Raw genomic sequence first — 21,785 nt, 5'->3', positions numbered from 1 at the left:
ATCATCAAAGTTTTTTTTTTATTGACAAACATATTCTTCGGAATATCCCAAAGCTAACTACGTTTAATTTTCCACTTCCACTTCCATCTTGATATCTCGATTCCATCATTAAACATTATCGATGTTGTTAAGAATGTTTTTCAGAGAATATTCATTAAATTTCCGTTAAATTAATACATAACTGGATTTTTCCACTTCTGGAACTTCCAATCGAAAATAATTATTAATTGCAAATATTAATTGACGTCTTACGTTTCTGAAACATTGAGAGATGACGTTACTACGTGAGGCGACGTTTCTACACTTAACATTTTCTCCCACAAAATATTTATAATATTTTATCTGCATAAGTTAATAAATTTTCTCAAAATACAATTTTGAGAAAACAAATTTTTAAAATTATTTTAAAACACATTTATTATTAATTTATTATTTTCAATAATGTACGAAAAAAATTATATATACTTGACAATATACCATATTAAAAACTGAACTTTTACAATTTTTCTAACAATATCACACGTCAATATACAAAACTTAACCTAAAAACAGGGACGAAATTTATTCAAACATTCATTATTTTTAAATGTACAAAAAGTAAGGTTATGTGCGCTTGACAATATACTTTCACAAAATTATCTAAAAAGAAAAAGCATCGGAAGAAATCGAAACTTGAAATTTCATCGAGCAACGTTTTTATCCATTAAAAATTACAAGTTATATTCGATACCTGCTTCGTAATCAACTCGGAAAGAAAATCGTCAAAAGTTTCTATCGATCCTCGAAGGTCGACAACCTGTCGTCGTCGTCGTCGTCGTCGAAGAAACGAGGCCGATTCGCAAACATCAATTATATCGACGAAACGTCAATAATTCCTTGAACGATAAACTACGCGCGTTGCGTGTCGGTTTTTCTCGGTAACTCGGCTTCGCGTCGGGATTCATGAAGCTTCTCGTTGCGTCGCGAACGAACAATACACCGGACTTCCCCCGAATTTAGCCGACGATCGGCCATAACTCTCGATCGATCGTTTTAAACGAACGTTTCCCGAATATAATAACGTCGAACCGGCATGGCACAGGCATGAGGCGCCCCTCTGCGTCAAATTTTTGTCCTCGTGATTTTCTGGGATACGTTGATGAGTCAGATCGATGACTTGACGATTGGAGCGGTGATTACGTATTAATTACGGATAAAAATCAATTACGGTCATTTCGATGGAATCGCCTCCTTTCAACGGTACGTTCCTTGAGCGACGTTTCCGTGAATTGCGATTCCACCTTATTTTCACTTTGGATACATTTCTATGATTTTTGACTGGCAAATTTTCAATGTTATAATCTCTCTTTATGAACTTTTTTTTAATGTTTTCTTTTTTTTTTTAATCTTTTGGTTTATAAGATTTTCAATATTTTTTTTATTCTTTTGTAAATCTGGAAAATATCATTTCTAATATTAATGATTATTCATTAAATATTATGCGATATAAAGATCCACTCGAAATACGCTCAAATATATGTATGTAACGTTATTTAATATCATACAGCGATCTACAAAATTTTTTAAATCTTGTATTACAAATTAATACGTACAACATAATAATCTTAGATTATAAATAGAAAATTATTTCGTAAAAATATATCGAGGCAAGAAGATATTAATATAAGATTAGGAATGTCGTAGTGCACGTCATGATTTGGAAATTAATTTTTAACGAAATATAATCTCAAGTAAAATGTAATGTACGTATTATACAAATTTACATTTATTACATACATAGAAATAATATAACGCATTTAAAGGTAACGAGGAATGACGGAACTCCATGAAGTCGGCTCGTACGTGAAAGGTTAATTTATTTCAAACTTGCAACATTTATCGATGGTCTCTAGAAGCTGGCTAACAAACCGTGCAAAATTTCAGTCTCGAACTTTAACTTTATAATAGAATTTCGCGTTTGCCGTACCGTGGCACGGGATAATAACTTTGGTTGCACGGTAATTTCAAGGTGTAAAATTATTCGCCTATTAGGCTAATCGATAATGCTTGGGATTAAATAGTCACTGGTGAATTTTATGTTGTTTTCATTATGGCCATGTCGAAAATGGTTTATTCACTTCGTGCAACGAGGTGATCTAAAAAGAGAAAAAAATAAACTGCTATTAAGAGACATAAAAAAGAAAATCAACAAAATTACACTTTTTAAAGTATAATTATTCGCAAAAAAGGAAACGTGAATGGATACATACAAGGTTTTAATAAATTATTCGAAATTTATGAAGTAAATTACTTAAAGCACAATATATTTCAAATAATAATTGCTTAATTAATAATTATTCCTTGATAACAATTTAAAATATTATTCGATGTGATGTTATTCAAAAATAGATTCAGAAATATAGATATTTTGTGAATTACATTATTCAAAATATCAAAATATCTTGTATTATAAAATAATTCACACTCGAAATACATCTCGAATTCAAACGCGTTCAGATCTACTTTTAAACATAACCAAAAATAATATTTCAAGTGATATTTTAAATTATCTCAAAGAATTACGAAGTAAATAATAATAGAACGAGGTGATATTTCCAAAATGCCCAGATCTGATTGCGCGCAATATATATTATTTCCATTTCTATTAAACGTGTGTTTTGACGTAACCTAACATTTTCGAGACACTCTATACGTGAATAATAAAACGTATCGTTAAATAAAGGCTTTCCTTACCTCGAACGATATAAGGTTAATCGTTGTCACGATTTAGCATGTGTCGTTGATGCAACCAATTGCATTGTTACGAATACATATTATTTGCTCGTATATATAACAATAATTATAACGCGAAACGCTGGCTGCCGAAACGGTGGGAGAAACGATTTGTATATGAGGGCGCATGCGTCCTTGCGCGCGGGAATTTTGAGGGAATTTCGAAAGGCCGACAATGACGCGGCCAAACAATGGCAGTGATTTATCAATCGAATGAAAATTCAGTTGTCCTCGGGGAAATTTGCTTTTGTTAAAAAACAATGGAGGTGAGAGTTAAATGAATTGAGGTGATTTCGAACGTCTCGACCGGAAACCGGATATTGTTCCTTCTATATTCGCTTTAATAAACGTGTAAACGAACAATATTTAATTTCTACTTATGTTTAATTTGATTCTGCATGCAGGACGTCGCATGTAAATACTTTGAATATTTTATTGAGTGTTAAATTAATATTTGCAAAATTTTTTTCGAGTTCTTTGTAATACATATATTGTAATATTTAAATAATTTGAGATGTCTTTTTTTATATAGAAAATAAAGAAGGAAAATTAATATTATTTCGATTATGAAATGTGACAATGTTAATTAGTTGCAAATATTTTTTTTCAAAATATTTGTATGCAAATTTATGTATAATTAAATGTAAAATAAATTTAAATTTTCAAATTGGAAAACTTTTTAAAAAATTTATTATTAAAAATCATTAATTGTAAATAACAGCAGCAAAAAACACTTGATGATTCATAAATTAGAAACCATTGTTCTAAATTATACATTATTCCAAAAAATATTTTAAATGCTGATTACGAAAACTTATCTTATTTTGAGGAATATTTATAAGTCGTATTTACAACAAATAATACTTGTTTTTATCATCATTAATTCAAATACGAACATTTTATTCGATTTACACTTGAATTTTGGAGTGAGAGTGAATATTTGCTCGCTTGATGTAAATGCGGTTTAACCTCTGCGGTACGACGCTCGTCATTATGTAGTATTATATACTTAACGGTCGAGAGCAAGTGTACCACTAAGTATTTTTATTAGTATACTCGAAATGTCGAAATTTCGAAACCTTTCGATATTCCAAAAATTTCAAATTTTCCAGTCTTAAAATTTTTTTTTATTTTTCGAAATTTTAATACTTGTAAATTTTAATCTCATTTTAATAGCATTATAATATTAATACGATTTCATCATTAAGAAATAAAAATTTTAATATCTCTTAAAAAAAAAAATAAACATAATATTAGATTTTTAAACGAACAAAATTTAAATTTTACAAATTCAAAAAATCAGATTTTAAATTATCTAGATTAGTAATATTTAATATGGATAATATCGACGGTAGATATCACAATACGCCAATCGTAAATCGTATAATAATCTTTGTGACTGCCCAAGATGTTCGATCGTTTTCACCCGGTCACAGGAAGTCGTAGATACCTAATGGCCGATACGGTCTGAGGTCAGAAGAAGACGGTATATAGGGTACAACAGCCGACGACGTCCGTTCCGCGGTCTTAAGCCTGTAAAGGTTTCGGGGATGCGCTTTCTTCGTTCTCGAATCTGAGAACGCGGCGGAGCGTTAGTAGTGCAGAGGTGAGCGGCTCGGGTCGTCACTTCCGCTTACCAAGCGAACCGCATTGGTCATTCGATTTAAAAGTTTAATCAGGGGCCTATAAAATTACGAGTTCCTCTGTTTCGAGCCTGTTACTAATATCTCGATTCCTTCACGATTCTATGGTATGCGTAATACGCGAGATTTTACTAACAAGAAACACTGTTTTAATTTTTCTTTATCGGTTTACATGGTTTATATGTTTACTGCATACACGTATAATCTCTGGAATTGAAATCGACGCGTATAGTCGTGCTTAAAAATCACCTTCTATTTTTTTAAAATAAAAAATTGCTTAGCTTATTGAATAAATGAACGAATTTAAATGAATTTTTTTTTAATATACGGGATATTAATATTCACGAAATCTCGGAAAAAACAAATATAAAAATTGATACACAAAAATATTAAGATTTATTTGTCAGGTTATAAAAATTAATAAAATTAAATAAAGCAAGACAGAAATAAAACGGGACGACACAAATATATCAAAAATAAATCATCGAATAAATATATATTTAACCATGTATAATATAGAATCATCTAGATCACCGTGTCAGTTCAATATATCTATGATATATGAATGATGTACCAAAAATTTAAAAAAAGAAAATGAATCTATAAAGAAAAGATAAGAATAGCAAACATACTTGGACCGGTATGCGTATATAGAACCGATCGCCATATCTTGGCTCGCCGCGTTCGAGGCCGGTGCGCCGTTGCGTCGAGTAATGCAAGGGTGTGTTCGCTCGTCGCGATTATTTGAATAAAATGCGCCACTACGTCAGCCGTCAGGCGTCCGCGACTCGAAAGCTTTCTCTACTTCTCTGCGACCCGAAAGGGGGGAATAATTTACTCCGGGAGAACAACAAGTGTGTCGTTGACGGAGGCCTCGTTCCCCTCTCTCTCTCTCTCTCTCTTTCTCTCTTTCTTTTTCCCTCCCTCATTCCGTCTTCGTTGGCCGCACGGAGCTTCACTCCCCGTGTCCATGCTGCGTACCGAACCGTGCACACACGGGTTTTCTCTGTTTCGCCGAGATTCATGAGCCTCGACGGACGTGCCGATTTAGAGGATCGTTCGTTCGTACGTTTGTGCGTCCTTTGTCTCGTGCGCCGCGGTTTCTGACCGCCTTTTGCTCGAGTTTTGCGCCGGGACAAATATCGGGCGGCCAAGATATTCGTGATTCGTTCGAGTGGCGCGTTTGAAAGAAAAGTCGGTTGGGCCTGGTTGCGTCGAAAAAACGGTCGTTACATTTACCGTAAAGGATAGAAACAGTTTATGCGCATGCGTTTTTTAAACGGTTCGTGTGACCTCGACACTATGGAAAGAAAAGTTTTTTGTTGAGCGAATATTGAAAATAATTGAACAAAATTATGGTAGATTGTGAAAATAAATTTGATATTGTGGAAAAAAATATAATATTATTATAGAAATATTAGCTGGATAAAAGTTGAGTGGAATTTAGTAGGCTAAAAAAGTTTGCGTTGAAGTGTTTAGGTTAGAATTTAGATTTGGAATTGAGATTGCTTGAATATTAGTCGAGAAAAAGTGAGGTTAAGTAGATTGAAGGATTGATTCAAGTTTAGGTCTTCATCTAATCGATCTCTCCTTTCACAACAAACGAAATCAACTATTTAAAATCCAATTATAATAATAATATACAATTTTCAGGAATAGATTTTCTCAGATATTCACACAAGTTCAATCCTTGATTCCAATTTATACAACACAATACTCAATTGTCGAATATATTCAATTCTTAATTCCAATTTATATCTCATTTCAACACCTGTTTTATCTCATGAGCTCTAACAATGTAACGATCTCAACATTCAAAGAATTCATGGAACGTTACAACGATTATGACCGAGCATTTAAGCTGACAAGAGGAATCACTAAGATGTTTAATCGCGAAACTTCATTCAGGCCGAGATCTTGAGTCGAATCGAAGCGAAAGCGCAGTTATTTTGCAATTTAAAAGAACGAAAGTCGTCTGCATATCATAATCATCATTAAAATGTGCGATTCACGTATTTTACACGGAGGCCATCGACGACACCGACAGGATTAATATTTCCGATACGGCCAAGGCTCATTGCATTTCCAGTTGGAAACTGCTTCCTCTACTCTTGGTACAATCACCCTATATGAATCATTAAAGAAACAATGCTGAAGGCAGTGGCGTATCTATCATATGCGTGGGTGGTGCAGCTGCACCGACGCGGCTTGAACCTGAGGAATCTTGACCATGAGTTTTTGTAGTTTTTCGTTGCAGATGTACGTTCTGAAATTCGAGCTTCTTTTTTACGTATACAAACATTTTTAATTATGATGATACTTTATTATCGCGAAGTATCGATATTATTTCGCAATCAAATTATAATTTTTTGATTTTTTATAATTAATTCTTTTATATCTTTTATATCAATTTCAATTCTAAAATTATTATCGCAAAGTTGTAACATTAGTCTCTTGGTATTAGATTATTCTAGAGAAAATAAAAGTCTTCAATTTTTTTTAAGTGTATTTGTATTCTTTATATTATATAATTTTTTCGAATTAAAAAATGAAAAATAACAAAATTTTCCAATTTTTAAATTCACTATTTCACTATTAATATACTACAAAAATCAAAAATTAAAATTATCAACGCGTTTTATAAAATCCAACTATTTAAAAAAAAGTTAGGTTAGTATTTCTTTCATCAAGAATCTATCGAACTACATCGTTACATCTATAACACTATTTATTTAAAAAATTAATAGATTTTATTTAAAATTAGAAGAAGTTTTAACTTGAAAATCCAAATTTTCGATAGGATAAAGGATGAAAAATAAGATCTCGGTCATTGACTCGCCATCCCACGCCAAAATGATTCTTTCCTCCGAGCCATCGATCGCAGTTCTCGACTTAGCACGTTATTAAAACGACACCTCGTATCGATCTCGCTTATCGATGCCATACTTCAGACAGTACGGAGGAACGGTAGCAGTAGTGTGGCGCGCGTTTTAACTGCGCAAGCGTGTCCGCCACGACTGAGAAGGACTACTAGCAAAAACCTTTGCTACTATCCGGCGAACTTTATTGAATGAAAATGCCGCTACGTTTTTGTCCCCGTCCCAGCATCTCTCCCGGACCGAATGAAACAATGGCCATTATGTGAAACATTCGCGTGTCCGTATAACATACATATATGCATGCCTCCACGTGTGTATTACGTCTTTTTCTAAATTTGTACACGGATGCCGACACATTTAAACATAGAAACATATACGTGTATATAAATTATAGATACTTACGTATACACATCTTTTGCGTATATAGATATAAATATGAGTATAAACATTTTGAGATATACGTATGTGTAGAATGTGAATATAGTCATATAAGTACATAAATATATATATATACATATATTCGTTTATGAATGAATGGATGTGTATAAATATGTATTTGGATATATGTGTAAATGTGTACTCAAATGTACACGTATCTACTAGACGTATTGTGTATGTGTATAAATGAATGAATGAACCTGTATAAATGTCGTGCTTGTGAACGTGTCTTAAGTATATATACTAGCATATGTATATTTTCCATTTTTCATTTATGATTTAAAATTTATATGTATAAATATATATTTATATAAATATACAATGTATAAAATCTAAATATATTCCACATACGACATACATTTTTCATGTACAAATGTAAAAAACCTGTTATAAATATCCATTTATAATGAGCAATGCACATATACGTATAGACATATACTGTATTTACTATATATTTGCTATATATATATATTCGTTTTTATGCATAAATGAAAGAACGTGTACAAATGTGCATTTATATACAAGTAAAACAAACATATTCATTACACACATACCATTCATGCATAAATGAGAATCTATACAAACGTGTATTTATATACGTTATTATATATATATATATAAATGTAGGTATGCGGAGGACAGTTGTTGGTTACTATTATACCCGGCACGGTCGCATTATGCCTTAAGGACAATCGTGGGAATTCCATTAAGTGGCCTTGAATGGTTCATTCATGTCGATCAACTCTTTTCCTAACGGGGTTGACAGATCAATCGGCTCCGGGCAGAGAGGCACGAGCACCGACCCACCGGGGATTTCTCTCCCCGCTGCGCCACAGCACAGAGTTCCTCTTCGATCGTGGACGGGCACAAAGACGAAACAGAGATGCCAAAGTCAATTACCTCGCGTATATACGAATGCCGCCGCGTGTACGAATCGATCTCTTGTTTTCTTCAGCCGGACCGCTCTCGTTTGTCCCGGTATCGAACGTATCGAGAATGGTATTCCATCCGCGTCGTACGGAACTCGTATCCAAAGGCGAGATATACGTGTCGAGCAATCGAAATAATTGACTTTTGCTCTTAATCGAAATATTCGTTGCAAAAAGTTGAGATAGTTAATTTAGTTAATTACCAGAAAATGTTGCTCGCGTGGTCATGTGGTCGGATCTGAAAGGTTTAAGAAGTGAGGTTAGAATCTTGTCGCTTCGGAAAATTTTTTCTCACGAAAGATATATCGGAAGAAATAAAGTGAAAAGTGCAAACACATTTTGAGAGTAAATCTTTCGAGAATTCCTCTATATTTTTCGCGGACAAACACTACTTTGAGGTTATCCGAGAGTAAATACATTTACACACTTATATTATGTATGATATGAGAATAATATTTTTGAGAATTGTTTTCGATAATTATTTTTCACTATATTGAAAATAATTTTTGATAAATTTACTCTCAAATATATTCATATTCTAATCTTAAAATTATTAGCACGTGTAAACTTGTCTCGAGATAGTTAAAATTTTCGATCTAGCAATCGGTTGTTTTCGGTTATCTTCGACTAACTAGCCGACGTAAGCCGAGAATAGTCGATAGATTTTTGTCCTTTTTTTATCCATGAATGAAACGCGTTTAATCGAATTTAGTTATTGCAGCGTTTAAAGGTAGAGGTCGAAAAAGGTAATGATACAATAAAGGTACAATATTTAATGAGGAGAGATGCCCGTGGAAAAGATCGGTCTCATTGTTCCCCGATAAAGAAAGCCGAGGAGGGAATATTCCTTTTTTGATGCCGATTCTAGATGGACTCGCGTTTTCTGGAATGAAGTTTTAATTACGCGATTTTCTTTGTGTTTGTACTCGTTTCTTCTTGGGTCAACAATTAATTAGTTATAATAATGATGACATGAGAAATATTACTAAATCATCGAGATTAGTAAATAAATCGAATCCAGAATTTAGTATCGTAAATTACTGCAATCTTTCTATATATCTATTGTAAATTTATTTCTTTAATTTACTCGTATATATTTCAAATAAGCAATTATCGATATTATACGACATAGTTATTTTCAACGTTTATTGCATTTCAATTAAACGAAAAATAAATATTATTTTATTTACATCGAATTCATAAACATAAATAATAAATAATATCTGTCCATGATTTTAACTAATATTGACTAACATTTTCAATTTAATATCTTATTTAAGGAAATACTCAATTTCAATTTTCTAATTATCATACTAACTTGTTTCAAATTTTCCCTAATTCTGGTTATTTTAACGTTAGATTCATTTCGAATCGAGACATGCGCATGCGCACATTAACTAGCACTGTTTACATACCATATATTATTTTATATCGTTAATCAAACGCCACTCGTGCGTTGTAAACCCACGAATGATTAATAAATTTCGTGTTTGAATTTTCAGGATGCTGGATAATTATGACAGGGGTGAGGTGACACCACCGCCAGTGAGCAGTTATGGCGGTTCCCCTGGACTCTTGGCACTTCATTCCTCGCTTTATGCGACACCTACGTCGAGGGCCTACGATATCGAGTCGAACATCGATGGCAACGACAGTTCCATGCCCATCGATACCCAAATCATCTCGGTACGTTTACGCAGTACGCTCGATCCAGGTTATAACACCTTTGAAAATAGACTATAGGATATTTTTCATTCGAGGAACGCTGTTTCACCTCGAACGTGCACACACCTACGTTCTCCACTGTTTTACAGCGTTCCTCCGATTAAGCCGGATCCACACTGGAATTGTTAACATTAGAACAGAATAGATAGGATATCGTACTTCTTCCTTTTTACGTTTTTATAATGAATCCAAGTTATCATTAAAGCATATGATGTTCATTGAACTTAACTTAAACTCGATTGAAATGTAACATAAATTAAAGATTCCAATATTAATTTATATAACTTGTTGACTAACTTAAGTCTTAACAGGTTAAATTATCATGATTGGAGAAACAATAAATCAAGAAAAAGTAATTTTTACATTGTTCTAAACATGTATCCTCGTTTCGAGGTTATGTTTTAAACGACTACAACGATCGTAAATGGATCTAAAGAAATTTGGAATATGGATCTATTTTTGACCCGGAATACCGAGATTCCATAATCCCACGAGAATTCAATATTTATCATCGTATTCATTGACTTATCGGCCATCATTATCGCGCGATAAATAGTTTTCACATTTCTTTCGAGATTGGTGCACGCGCATTATTCATTTTCATTATATTACAATGCTGATTCTAACGAGAGCCCACCAACATCAGAACACCAGCTTTTACCCAGCAACAATACCGGGTATACATGTTTCGTGCGGCGTTCATTAGCCGCACTGATTATATCTATCAATAATTACGTATTAATGGAATCGGAAAATATCGACTTTCACCCGTTTTCGTTAATAAGCGAGTAATTATCGGGAAGATGTCGATCGGATCGGGTCATTTTCGCTCATTTCATCCAAATATTAAATTATTAATAAAGAAATTCGAATTTGAAATTGTAGTTCGGATTAGATAAAGATTCAAAAATTATCGCGGAAATCGAGAATCGATGATTTGAGAAATACTGATAATTCAAAGATGATCGAGATACCAAAAAATAAATAAATGATCAGAAATGGAGAATTGAGAATTGAAAATCAATTAAGAAGATCGAACATTGAAATATTTGTCGAGAATCGAGGAGTAGAAGGTCGAAAAATTGAAAATTGAGAATTGCAAATCGGTTTCCAGATACCGGGAATGTTGAGCGGACCGGCGCAGCAGCGATTGGAGGACATGTCTTGGCTCGCTTCCGGTCCGTCGTTGGAGTATCAGCAAGGAATCTCGCCGATTCCCGCAGGAGTGAAGATGTGCCATCCAGGCAGCACGGCCCAGAGGAGCCTGAAGGAGCAGCGGATACGTCGCCCGATGAACGCGTTCATGGTCTGGGCAAAGGTCGAGCGCAAAAAATTGGCCGACGAGAATCCTGATCTCCACAACGCCGATCTCAGTAAGATGCTCGGTAAGTTCGTACTTACATGTTCTAAATTTTTAATTCTCTATCCTTCGTTCAATCAAATTTTTCCAATTTTTTTAATTTCGTTTCCGACTTGTTCGTGCTTGTTGTCCGTAATTATGCGATAGAAAAATTTTTGGTGGAACAGTTGAAGGAAATATAGGTTATTGGGAATGGTTAATCTGGGAATGATTTTTTGATATTTATATGATTTTTATTTTAAATAAATTTTAAATCGCTCGTGGATCACTTTTTCGAGCGAGGGAAGTATATTTAAAAAATTAAATCGGTAATATAATTTGTCTTAAAAGATTTCTGTGGGACGTGTACAGAAACGATTTAGAAAGGTCTTGCCACGTTCGATCGTTCCAATCGTTGCTGCATACCATAATGTCGAAACGTAATTAATTATTTTCGAGATAAGGGATCGCGGAAAAGTAGGAATTACAACGTCATAAATTAACATAATATATGCTTATAAACAAATAAATAAACACACAGAACTAAACGACGATATTTTCACAGTTGTAAACAGTTAGATAGGTTGTAAAATCTTTTTCACTCGAAAAGAGGTCGCGAGACAACTCTGGGAATAAGAAAGTCGGAAAACTCTCTTCATGCTGGTGTTGTTATTAATTTAATTACTCATCACGTGATCAACACGTGAATGGAGATACGAACGCAACAAAGAGAACGCGAAATTTTTCTTCGTCATGAAATTTCCGCTTACTATGTTATTATACATGTTGAATTTTCCGTATATTTATTCATTTCGACCTTCATCGATTTATAAAATTTAATTCGATCATTATTAATTTTAGCGTTTATGATTATGCGTTACTCGACAAAAATTCAAAAATTTTAAAAAACTTTTTAGGAAGGTAGAAAAACTTTTCGTGTATAAAATAAATAGGTAGAAAATTCGATGTAATTAGTAATTAATTCGAGTTTGTTATTTAAAATAATTGATATTAAAAATAATTTTATTTTTTTTCTTTTTTTTTTTGCATATTTTGTAATTCTTGTAATATAATAAGTACATACATATTAATATCGAAGGATATAATAAGAAAGGGATTGTACTTGGAAAAAGATGGACTTTACGTCTTTGTTTTCATTCAAGTGGTCGGGTTTAATTAGACTTACTCGTGGAACATGAGTTCAAAGCCGAATCCTTCGGGTCGACTATTTCCTTCGGCCGTAAGCACGTAGTTTTATGCCCATCGGAGAAAATTACAAAGATATCGAGTAGCGCAATTTAATACGTCGTAAATTCACCGTTGCGACTCGACGTGTGCTTGCTTCCTTACGTAGGTGCCAACGTAGTGCATTAATATTAAAAGGCATATGCGCGATTGGAAGTCAAGAGGTTGTATGTACCTTCCATCGTCGTCGCTATTTTTCGATTAAAGCTTCACCAAAGAAAACAAATGCTTTCGCGAACAACTCGTTTAAAACTTGGATTTTAAACGTGGAATGAATAATTTACCTTTGCTATTCGAGAGTCTATAAAGGGTTATATTTAAGTGTTTTTGCGATATTTGTTGTAAAATGTGATTTATGTTTATTACTTGGAACGTATAGTTCGATTTGATAAATATTCTAGAAAAAAAAAATACTTTTAAATTATAAATCGTATGACATAAAATATCAATTATCGATCAGATTCCAAAATTTTAAATTGTTCTAACTCATTCTTGATAGAATGGGTTAAGACGTCCAATAATACAGATTCAGGTAATACGAGTAACATAATATTTCTATTTAAAAAACGTACATCATAGATAATACGTTGCATAAGGATCAAAGTCCAAATCGAATTTTTATCTCGACCGCAACGCTTTAAATCCCTTGGTACACTGAACGCGCCAAAACGTGGCGCGCCTAAAAGAGGGCCGGCGCTGAAAGGGCTTGTCCCGGTACCCAGCAATCTGTCAGCGTCTGCAGCCACGCGTTATATCGTGGGTAGGTACACGCTTGAATTATCGGCAATTGGCATCCGCAACGTTACAGGCATTCGAACGAGCATCGTGCAGAAAATTGTAAACTCCGGCTCGTGTGTAAGCCACCTACCCGCGCCCATTTTAGCACGGCTATTCGCGCGTGTCTTCGTACGCGGCACACGCGTCTCCCCTCGTTTCATTCCCCGCTACCATCAGTTCCAATCCACTTTTTTTCTTTCTCCCCATCTTTTTTCCCTATATCTTCACTACTTATCTCCTTTCCTCTTACCTCTTTTCTATCGAATGTTTTTTCCACTATTTTTTTCTTGTAAAGACACCGTAAATCAACTCTTCGGAGGACTGTGGCGCGCGCCAACCTATCGCGTATACGCATGCGCGACGCGCGTGCGCACCGGCGTATACTTACCATAGAGTCAAGGAAAACCCTGTAGTGGCGAGTCAGCCGATCGATCGATCGAACATTAGGCGCGCGATGTTATTGGCATGACGCGGCTTCGATTACTATGCGCGTCGAGTGTTTGCCGCCCCCACTTTTCCTCGTCTTTTTTTCCAGACATCCTACATATTCATGCGCGCGTGCTGTGTGTCGATCCGTCTGTCTGTCTGTCCATCCGTTAGTCCATCCGTACCCCAGCACGGGGCCGTGGTTTGCGCGAGCGAGCCTGTTTTATGTCCGAGTTATGCACGTGGACGCGCGTCCTCCTCCCCTTCCTCCCTCTCTTTCTTCTCCTTCTTCGCTTCTTCTTCCTCTTCTTCTTGTTACTGCTTCTTCTGGCCCAGGTGTGTGCGTATTCCTTGAGGATACACGAGCGCACGCGTCCCGATGATACACACCGGCTCACCTACCGCGGCCCTGTGCCGTGTTTTCTTCTGTAGTTGGCGAGAAGCAGCCGATAGAGGGACGCGTTTGTAGACTCGAGTAAGTACATACACGTCCACGGTGGGCCTGTGTGGGCCTTATATCCGGTGGAACGCGTGCCCGCGCATCTTTATTAATCATTCCCTAACCGTTAACCCCTCTTTGCCGCTCGTATGTCAACAGTCGAATTGCCTCGTTTCGAGATCTTCTATTGGAATTTCAAGAAGTCGCTGACATTTCGTTGAAGAGGAATATCCAGAAGATTGTCGAATGTAATCGCGGAAGTATCCTGCTCGAGATGAGATTTCTGATATTCAAAAAGATGTGTCTTTTTGATTGTTTTTTTCATTATACAGCATATTTCATACGGAATGGATGAAACTGTAATATCTGAAATATTTTATAATCTATTTTTACGATATTATTTATACAATGTTTCTATTGTAATATCGATTACAATAGAATCACAGATATATATATATGATATTTGCATTTAATTTTAAATTAAATCTATTTTTAGAAAATTTTAATGGAATTTTCGAATAAGAATTATTCAAACGATGAATTATAAAGTATACATTATAAAATAGAATGTTATAAAATAGAAAAATGTAAATTTCGATAAAAATAGCGTAATTCACATAATTGTCTGTGCACGAGAGAGAAAGAGAGAGAGAAAAAAGAGAAAGAGCCCATCGTTTTACATGTATCCACGGTATACGGCCGAATACCTTGTACCTGAGTCAACGAAGATCTACTTTCATCGCGGCTTGCGAAATTGTTCGGCTACGTAGGAGTTTCGCGGGAGGAAGCGTGTTCGATTATAGTACGTAACCTCCACTCCCATCGATGCTCTTTACTCCTCCATCAATCTCGACCGTCCCGATTATGATGGAATAAATACGGTGACCGCTGTCCGCTCGTTCATCATCATCATTATCATTACCATCATCATCCACACCACCAATCTCGATTGTCGATTATTAAAATAATTATTAAAAATCATTTGTAATCTTAGAAGAAAATTTTGAGCAAAACAAAATTTAAATAAAAATTATTCAATAATTAAATAAAAAATAATTAGATAAGAAATTATTAAAAATAAAAAAAATAGACTCGCGCTTTAATTGTTCGAGAATGTCTTCGAGAAAAAACCAAGCAAAAAAAAAAAAAGAAATATCCCCTTCGAGGATGCAGGTAGAGTCGTTCCGATAGATCCCGCGGGAGATATCGGTAAACTCCATAATTCAGGAATCGGTATACACTGGCTATAAATTTCGCCTGATGCAATGGGCGTTAATCTTCGTTAATTCTCTCGTTAATCAGTCACGGATATATACTAGGAGCTTAGTTCAACTACAAAAGAAGACTCCGAGGAGCCACGATTTAAGAGTTCTAAAAGAAGAAGATTGAGGGGTTGAGAATAGAAGAAGCGTATAAACCGCGTGGACCCTGTTGGAACAGCGGCACACGTTCGTTACCCACGAAGAACGCGAGGAAGGAGAACCACGGTATATCGTAGACGGCGTCGTTTATACGGGCCGCGCGACGCCACTGTCGCAAGACCACCTACGACAAATGTGGCAGCCTGCAAATAATACCGGGCGTGTTGTACCACCAACGACAGGAGAGATAGAGGCCTCTAACTGCCAGCACGGTATCGTGGTTTAGTGCCTCTGATTACCTGAGCCCCCTCCTCCTCAACCACCCCCCTTACATTCAACTCCTCCCCCGCGATGTGCCCAGTCCAAGTGGCCATGCGCTCCCAACAACGCTACGGTTAACACAGAAAGACGTCTTCTCTTCTTTCTTCTCGTTCAAATCCCCCCTCTTTCTTTCTCTTTCTCTGTTTTACTCGTATCTTCCGTTCTTTCGTTCTCTTTTGCTGGTTACATGTACGAAAGTAAGAGAGAAAGAGAGAGAGAGAGAGAGAACAGCCTGCCGAACGCGTGAGATTCGCGGTCTGGATAGGCTCTAAACGACGGATCAGGACGTACAGTATCTCACAATAATGGCGCACGGTGGAAGGCCCCCGATAAGGTCGGCCTCGTTGCTAGATTTAAGGGACGGTGCGAGCGGCCCGTAGCGAACGCTCCGAACGGCGATTGAGAATTATTGGTCCGTGTACGGACTACGCGCGTGTATACATATACCTATGTCCCTTACGTAGATATATACGTATGCATACGTATGCATGTCGCTATACATGTATGATGCGTTTATCCGTGTACTGCTGTGCGTCTGTATGCGTGTGTTTATAGATACGTATTTGTATGTATATATGACGTGTAGTTGCATAGTATTGGTCGTGGTGGCGCTGCCTTTCGAGAGCGTCATTATTGTGCGATGCTGTAAGTACGTTCACCGGGCCGATTCGTTCTGTGAATCACGGCATCGTTCGCCGTTTCAACGACGAAAAATCGGCGGACAAAAGGCATTTTCTATCCGAAGCCGACTCGTTACACCCAAAGCAAACGATCGGTTTTTGATAAACGAGTTTGGTGGGCGTGCGATGTTTCTTTAATCGTCGAAAACGAGGTTGTCTGATTGTTATTAGATTATTTATTCGGTTTGTTCGGTTGATGGACGGAGAGTCGATTGACGTGACGGTTTGAAATTGTTAGTGAATGCCAGAAATCGGGTTAAATGATAACTTGTTTTCACGTGATTGGCTATTTTTACACCTATAGATTCATAATCTTCGTAGGAATGGAATTGAATTTATTGGTTAAGTGATTGACCGAGGCGTGCGCTTGCGACGAGAATAAAAGGTTGTACTAATTACCGGTAGATGACACTAGGCTTATCTTAATGCGGCGTAACCAATCGCGATTAAAAACCAGTGGTACGAAAAATATCTATTGTGGTAGATCTCCAAAATGAAGCAAATCAAGATGAAATAAAAAAGATAAGAGATTCTAAGGAATTAAAAAATTGTTATGACGAAAAATTTCATAGATTTTGAATAACTATAGAATTTCATATATAATTATATTATGTTTTCTGCATTATGGAACGTCATATCATGAAATATCCAAGTGTGCATACCCAAAAATACCCATAAGAAAGTAAACTGTAATTGTTTCATAGAATGCTAGAGGCAAGATTCGGTCATATTCAATCGGTTGAATTTTTCTAATGGAATAAAGAAAAGTTAAAATATTGCGGAATATCCCGCAAGCAATTCCTCTACGATGGACCGATAACAATCTCACAGGTAATAATTATCAAGAATCGCCAGCTCATCGATGACCTTTATATTGGCGGAGGGCTTGCGAAATAGACTGTAACGAAAAGTTTGCTCGCTGCCGATTGAAATTAATGTATATACGCATGCGCTCTTGTGATGCGTACGAATCGTTTGAACTCTAAGGGAAAGGCTTACTTTTCATCTGTTATTATATCTACTATCGATATATATGCATATATACTCAGATATATAAAAGGTATTCCGTATATAATATAATTCATTAATTCATTTTAAAAATTGATTATATACTTATTTTTCCATTTCCAGATAACCCATTATAAATATTTAATCATTGATTCTATTCTAAAAATATATTATTTCATGACTTTGAATAGACATTGCATGCACAATGCAAAATTTTAAACATCTCCACGCAACAGGTGCCCCATTTACTATTCTCTCTACAAACTCTATATCTCAAACCTAATACTTCTCGGCAAATACGATTTTTTTCAATTTTTTTCATATATTTGCTTCGATCAATATCTACAAATCACAAGACACCCTGTATATAGTTACATTTCACGTGTACATATACACATACTTATGTAGATACACCTCTTTCTCGATAGCATCCTCCTCCACCTCGTTTGCTAGCTTCTTCCTCCACCTCTTCCTCCTCCACTCATCGTCTGGTCTCCGTCGGCTGGCTCTGGAACAATAGCACCTCGGCTACACGGTGGATGAACTTCTGAGACTGGAATCGGCTCTGCCCACTCTGTGAATTTCGTTTCCGTAAAAATGGCCACAGGAGGAAAGAGGTCGGCAGGAGATCTAAAAGGCAACCTATATCCCCGGCCGAGGTAAACGTGCCTCAAAGTACAGGCCTGGATAAATGCATCGCTTCGCTCAATCCCAGGGCCCATTGCTGAAAAATAGAATGTAAATAAGCGTTTTCAACCGGCTGTGAGGGGGAAGTGGCTTTCCACTTTTGTTTGCCGGCTTCGCGAGGGAGGGAGCCAGTTGCCACGGTGAAATGTCAAACGTGAATTATTCGTATCGCAACCGATAAAGCTCGGAGATAAGCCTTCTCATGGAAATCGACCGATCGTCGAACCTGCTGCTTTTGATCGAAACAAGATTGATCCATGGTTTATTAATTAACTCTTGCGCTTTACTGTGTGTAGAGTTTTAAGAAATATGAATATTGTATATTTGTGAATATGTGGGATGTTGATGGATCATTTTTGGAGGATTGGTTCTAGAGAAAGTAAATGTTGAAATTGGTATATAAGAGTGATATATCTTTTGGATATATGAAGTGTTGATCATGTATTTGGGTCATTTTGGGGGATTTTTGAGGATTGATTCTAGAGAAAATAAATATTAAGGTTTAATTTTGGCTTTGAAATTGTACAATCTCATTTTGCATCTTGCATATAAACTTGAATTATAATTCAATAAGCCTCAAATTTTTTGATATATCATTAAATATTATAGTATATTCAAAAATTCTGAAGGCAATTAAGTAATTATTCCAATGATTTAGTATTGATTTGCCAATTGAAGATTTAAGAAATTGAATTACATGAATCAATTTTGATTAATGCGACTCCCAAACCTTTATAATATTTAAACATATAAATATCTGCTACATAAAAGCATATTCATTTTATTTTTTAATCAATTTGATCAATAAAAGATAATAATAATAATTTTCTCTGCAATCAACAATTCAACAAATACAAATTATGATATGAAAAATAACTTTCCAGAGAGTTTTATCATACTGTTCTGTCATGCAAAGATAAGAAGACTAACAATAAGTGAAAAAAAGCGCACACACACAAATCTCCGTGATCACGTATATACATGCATTAAAATAAAATATAACAAAGTGATAACGGCTTAGCTATAACCGAAAACCATTACATCTCTTTTTATTATTCACAGACACGTGTCCAAACGGATAATCTCCAAACAAGAGACCCGAGATTCGTGGCCGCATTTTAATTACACGTTGCGTTAACCGTCGAAAAAGATTTACCTTCTTCTCCTTTGCCGTTGCACCTGCATCGTGTCCCAGTTCGGTATCGGCGAATGTAAATTGTTATCGGCGTCGAATCGGTTTCGCGACTACCATCAAACCGCACCGTATCTGCAATTCAGCGTAGAACCGCCTGCTGGCCTAAAGAGAGTACACTCTTGACCGCTTGTCGACATTTTAACATACGAATAAATATATTCTCACTAGCTGGCAGAGAGCACGATTCGTGGCCTCTTACCACCTCCCCCGTAAACAATGCTCAGCTGCGGAGAACAGAAAACGCCACGGTACAACTTAATCTCATCGCGATGGAAAAGACCACGCTGCGATGATGGAGGGGAAGGAAGGGTGCTTGGCCTGCACTTGATCGCGTGTGAGATAAACGAGGGACGCGTGTGAGATAAATAAATAATTTTTTGAAATGTAAAGTGAGATTTGGAATTTTTCAAGGAGTCGATAAAGGTATTCTGAATTATTTTATCATAAGTTAAATGTGATATATTCGTTGTAGAATAATTTGATATATATTCAGGATTACTTGGATCAAATGTAAAGAGCAAACTGGATTTGGAAGAAGTAGAGTTGATGGGGATATGGATGGTTGATTGAACCACTGTAAGATTTGGTTAAAGAGTTATTCTAATATTTGCTTGAATTTATTGTAATGTGGATTTGATTAATCTGTACATTCAATATTTAAGAGAAAATTAACAATTGCTTGGAAAGAGGATTAATTGAAAGAATGTACTGGGCAGTTTAGTAGAAATTAAATCTTTTTCATCAGATTTTTAATAATATTGAAACGTCGTAATTGTATTTCATGTATTTCAAAACTTAATCAGACTTTATCATAACGATTACAAAGCAATCTCATATTGTGATACTTTATCACTTCATCAAGGAATATATGATACTTCGATTTCATGATAGTTAAAACATAATTTATGTATTCTGATTGAAAAATGAAACAAGAAGTAGGATAAAAATGGAAAAAATTGGAAAAGAAAAAAACTTTTAAAACCAATCCCTCAACGGATCAATAATTACATTCAGTATCAAAGAAATTAAGAAATTAGTGATGAACCGGATACAATCTAGATTCAAAAAATAAAAAAAACCAACGGGCCAAACTTTGTCCTTTAACCGATCGGAATCGTACTCGAAAACATTATTCACCCTCGTCATTCTCCCCCCCGCCCTTCTCCTCTCTCATCGACTTCTGGCGAACGATCCACCCTGCCAGAACCCAGTCGCCTCGTCCTGTTCGTTTTCTACGGCGTTGCTCGATTAACCCAAGACAAGATCGGGTTCTGGTACGATCACGAAACTCATTTGTTCCTTTATATCGTCTGCACACTCTCCTTCCCTCTTTTTCTCCCCTTTACCTACCCTCTCCACCTCTCTCGCACGGCCGTGCATTACTTACGTTCGTTTAGATCCCTCTACCTGCTTGAACCTTGTTTCACCACCTAATCTAAGCTTAGGATCTTTCGAGGAATATTGCGATTATGCGTTCGTGGAAACTGTTATTGACATGAACTGCGCGCGCGCATGCCAGACGCAGACACGAATTTCACGCGCCTACGAAGCGGAATCTTGAACTTTGGTCGGGCGGTAATCTGATTGTAGTAGGGCAGACGTCGATTTCAGGCCGGCGAGTCTTCGAGAAGGAGAGATGAATTTCTCGATATCCTATCCTTTGCATCCGTCCATTTCCGCGGAAATTCCGCGATTCTTCCACGATGGGTCTTTCCTCGAGCTGGCCGAGCTAAAACGGGATCTTCGTCGAGATACGAGATATTTTATTTTTTACGTCGGTGGCAATAATCGAATGCGCGACTCGATTATTCGTGGAAGTTTCTATTCTTGAATCAATTCATTTTGATTCATTTGCATATTCATTTTTCAGAGATCAATTTGAAATTGAAAAACGAAGAAATGACGTTCGTGTTAAATAAAA

The 21,785-nt window shown here is 35.9% G+C and overlaps 1 protein-coding gene and 1 long non-coding RNA gene across 6 annotated transcripts in view; one reads left to right on the top strand and one right to left on the bottom strand.

Annotated features, from left to right (window-relative positions):
- LOC107994907 (putative transcription factor SOX-15) overlaps positions 1 to 21,785 on the top strand; it is a 51,627-nt gene that overhangs the window by 10,669 nt on the left and 19,173 nt on the right. For both annotated transcript variants that reach the window (XR_009830948.1, XM_017052038.3), the window contains exons 3-4: positions 10,164 to 10,347; positions 11,501 to 11,771. Coding sequence is in view for 1 of the 2 variants with exons in the window: in XM_017052038.3 (XP_016907527.1) it covers positions 10,164 to 10,347; positions 11,501 to 11,771 (455 nt within the window). In the remaining variant the exon portion in view is untranslated. The remainder of the gene's footprint in view (positions 1 to 10,163; positions 10,348 to 11,500; positions 11,772 to 21,785) is intronic.
- LOC114577079 (uncharacterized) lies at positions 188 to 20,531 on the bottom strand. Of its 4 annotated transcripts, XR_009830974.1 has the most exons (4): positions 19,826 to 20,508; positions 18,383 to 18,706; positions 731 to 2,135; positions 188 to 203 (listed from the first exon to the last, which is right to left on the bottom strand). It is a non-coding gene; the product is annotated as an uncharacterized LOC114577079 (long non-coding RNA). The 4 variants fall into 4 exon arrangements; XR_009830977.1 differs by lacking the exons at positions 188 to 203; positions 731 to 2,135 and adding an exon at positions 8,885 to 8,899 and having other exon boundaries at positions 19,826 to 20,292; XR_009830973.1 differs by lacking the exons at positions 188 to 203; positions 731 to 2,135 and adding an exon at positions 13,306 to 14,978 and having other exon boundaries at positions 19,826 to 20,292.

Source organism: Apis cerana, linkage group LG1 (genome assembly GCF_029169275.1).
Source record: "Apis cerana isolate GH-2021 linkage group LG1, AcerK_1.0, whole genome shotgun sequence".
Taxonomy (NCBI): Eukaryota; Metazoa; Arthropoda; class Insecta; order Hymenoptera; family Apidae; genus Apis; species Apis cerana.
Note: the sequence above shows the minus strand (reverse complement) of the source record. Positions and strands in the feature narration are given on the sequence as shown.